This window comes from Neltuma alba, unplaced genomic scaffold, assembly GCF_004799145.2.
Source record: "Neltuma alba isolate B1F8T4 unplaced genomic scaffold, ASM479914v2 tig00007583_pilon, whole genome shotgun sequence".
NCBI classification, from domain to species: Eukaryota; Viridiplantae; Streptophyta; class Magnoliopsida; order Fabales; family Fabaceae; genus Neltuma; species Neltuma alba.
This window is the reverse complement of record NW_021634821.1, coordinates 40,427-43,865: the sequence shown is the minus strand read 5'-3', so window position 1 is coordinate 43,865 and position 3,439 is coordinate 40,427. Positions and strand designations below refer to the sequence as shown.

The 3,439-nt window shown below is 38.2% G+C and overlaps 1 protein-coding gene across 1 annotated transcript; it reads right to left on the bottom strand.

Moving 5' to 3' along the window:
* Positions 1 to 481: 481 nt before the first annotated feature.
* LOC114752866 (cytochrome P450 71A3-like) lies at positions 482 to 2,221 on the bottom strand. The gene is made up of 2 exons (XM_028941557.1): positions 1,325 to 2,221; positions 482 to 1,166 (listed from the first exon to the last, which is right to left on the bottom strand). Exons 1-2 carry the CDS (start codon positions 2,219 to 2,221, stop codon positions 552 to 554), a joined length of 1,512 nt encoding a protein of 503 aa, XP_028797390.1. The 3' UTR covers positions 482 to 551.
* Positions 2,222 to 3,439: the final 1,218 nt, after the last annotated feature.

The following is a 3,439-nucleotide window of genomic DNA, read 5'->3' as shown; positions in this document are numbered from 1 at the left end:
AAGCTTTGGCTCTACTGGATGCACTTGTTTCTTTTGAAAATCCTTTGACTCCATGCAAAATAATTTCAAAAATAAGCAACTGAATTAATATGTCACCGTACATTTAAAAGTTATATTAAAAAAATCATAAAGTGTCATTATTTGCCTTTTTTAATAATGGAAAATTGGACACTACATGCTTGCAGGTTGCAGAAGAAGAAATAAGTAGCATTGAGATTATTCTTTTTAGTTTTTAAATGAAATGTGACATAAATTATTTGAAATAAATAAAAATATATACATAAGAAGTACCCCTTGTGATTATATTAAAGGACAAGAGTAAGGTGGAGTATAAACAGTACTCATATATCAGGGGATAAGCCTTTCCCAGGTGTTTTATTTTTAATATTACTATGCTGCAAAGTGCATTCAGATATTATAGAGAAAACACTAATAATAGTCTCTCTCACAAGTCACAACTCTCTCACACTATTCTTCCCCATTCTACTATCAGATATAGATAAGCCTACACACATTCATTAAAGTATTAAATGTTGGTCCTGACATGTTGGTCACTTGTTACGTGGCAACGCAACTACCTGAAGAGGTACCCTTTTATGCACAGTGAGCCCAGCTGTTTCAGACATGTCCAAGTCCTTCCCTTGTTCTCCGTTTGGCAAAGACCAATCAAAATGGAACACAACGTTTGCTATCACGAGCTCGTTCAACGCCATTGCAAGTTGTGTTCCAGGACACCCCCTTCTTCCTGCTCCAAATGGGATCAATTGAAAATCAAGTCCTTTATAATCTATTGAACTGTTCAAGAACCTCTCTGGCTTGAATTGTTGAGGAGTGTTCCAATGCACAGGATCTCTTGCTGCTGCCCAAGCATTCACAGCTACTTGAGTCTTAGTATCAATGTGATGGCCAAGTAGTTTTATTTCTTGCATGCTTTCTCGAGGCATTAGTAAAGGAACTGGAGGGTGTAAGCGAAGTGTTTCTTTCAACACTGCCTTTAGGTAGGGCATGTGATCTGTATCCTCCTCTGTTATTATGTGTGATCTGTCTCTCTTCACATTTTTAACCTCGTCTTGTAGTTTCTTCATAGCATTTGGATGTTTTAACAATTCTGTCATTGTCCATCCTAAGACTGTGTGTGTGGTATCTGTACCTGCAGCAAACATATCCTGTAGAATCAAATTCACTAATAAAATAAAGTATCGGTGAATAAGACATGAGTTTCTTAAAAATACATGCAAGACGGTAACTTAGGATCATAATTTACAACACAGCAGAGACAGACGGCACATTTTTCGTTGACCAGTTAGAATATGAGGATTCTTACCAAGATCACAGCCTTCATGGCAGATCTGTCAATGGGAAAGCCAACGGAGTTTGTCCTTTGAAGCGAAAGCAAAAGGTCCACAAAATCATCATCGCCTTCAGTAGAATCATAGGCTTCTTTTGGACGATTCATGTGCCCCTCAACTACTGCCTCCAGAAATCGATCAAACTCTTCAGCCACTGCATGTGCTCTAGCGTAAAAGCCATTCACATGACCAAGCCAATCAAGCCAAGGTATATAGTCCCCTATCACAGAAGAACCCATTAGCTCTCCAAAGTTGTCTCGTAACTCCGTAAATTTTCTCCCACTTCCCTCGCCATATTTCCTGCCCAAAGCCACCCTGCTGCAAACCACATCGTTCGCAATCGATGAAAATAACTCGCTCAAGTTCACTGATCTGTTAGCAGAACAAGCGTGCTTGATCTTTTCCATCATTATGGAAGTTTCTTCCTCTCTCACACCGCGAAGGGATTGAACCATTTTGTTACTCAGAAGATGCAACACGCAGATGCTTCTTAACTGCCTCCAGTATTCTCCACATGGAGCTGATGCAACGTCCTTGCCATATAATAGCATATCAAACATTTTAAGCTTAGGCCTGTTTGAAAATACTAGATCATGGGTTTTCATCACCTCGCGAGCAGCTTCTGCAGAAGAGACTGCAAGTACTGGTTTTCTCCCAAGATGAAGAAGCATCAAGGGGCCATACTTCTGAGCCAGAGAATGGAGGGTACGATGAGGGTACAAACCTAATTGATGGAGATTTCCTATCACTGGCAATTTTGGTGGAGAAGGGAGTGAGCTTTTGCTGATTGCAGACTTGGAATACCATTTGAATAGTAGAATGAGGAAGATGGGTAAGATAAGGAGCAACCAGGAAGTGTTGTCTTGCGCCATGGAACTTGGCAGAAAACTTGGCATTTTCTATCTTCTATCTTCTCTGTTAGCTCTGAAAGCTTGAGGTCCACTTATATATACACTGTAGCTGCCGTTTCTAATTACATGATAACCACATAAACCTGCGTGGGATGATGGGAGAATGATCGCACAACCATTTCCAACTAAGGCAATGGAATTTTGATATCAAGGCAAGTTTTTTTCCCCCCCACTTTTCTTGGTGGCTATCCAGTCATTGTGCAATTTGAATCATTCCCACTTCATTACGCATGGTATAAATGGCACCTTTAATCTTTTTGTGGTGATAACTTTTACCTAAATGCAAAATGTTAGAATTTACGTTGCATACGGTTCCATGGAACGTAGAAAAGAAACAGATAGAGTCGAGAGTAAATTACCTACCGTGTTTTGATTTGACAAGATAAAGAAGTTTACGTGAGATCTAAACACCTCATCGTCAATTAATAAACGATACTCAGTCGTGCGAGGCTGAGAAACTCTCACGCTATATCTTGTTTGCAGTCGAATCATCATGGAATTTAGCGAAATATAATATATCAGGACAGGGGGGCGGTGGGTAAGTATTACTTCGATCTGATGTTGCATCCATGTTCATTCTCCCTTTTGTGGTTATCGTATATTTTGAGATGAGATTGAACTTCAGAATTATAGGATACAAATAGTTGCGAGAACCTTTTGTGGCAAATGATAGTGGGAGGATCGTCATTCAACTTTTAATCCTGAAAGAGGCATATGGATGTATGACTGAGTGTGACTGGTCCTAATTTATCTTAGTCTATCATAACGTCCAAGCCTTGAACTTCTGACCCACGCTAAACTATGTTTGGCCACGTTATACTCCTACACATTGTTCTGCTTTCATTCCTCTTTGAAACAGAGAGAAATGGGAGCAAAGCAATATGTAGTAGTCAAGCTAAGAAGAAGAGAGAAAAAAGCGGACCAGTTTCAATACCCACCACTTTAATAAATACCATAAGTGCACCGTATCTTAGTTGTTCATATCTCATCTAAATGGTCTGAAAGAATATGATTTCTTTTTTTATTTGTTTAAAATAATTATTTTAATACGTGTACAATTTAAAATAGAAATAATCTCTTACCTATTATTTTTTCAAAAACTAATTTTTCTATTTAAAAATATTTAATTAAAAATTTTAAATTTAAACCATTTAAATCACATATACACAATCTAGATCT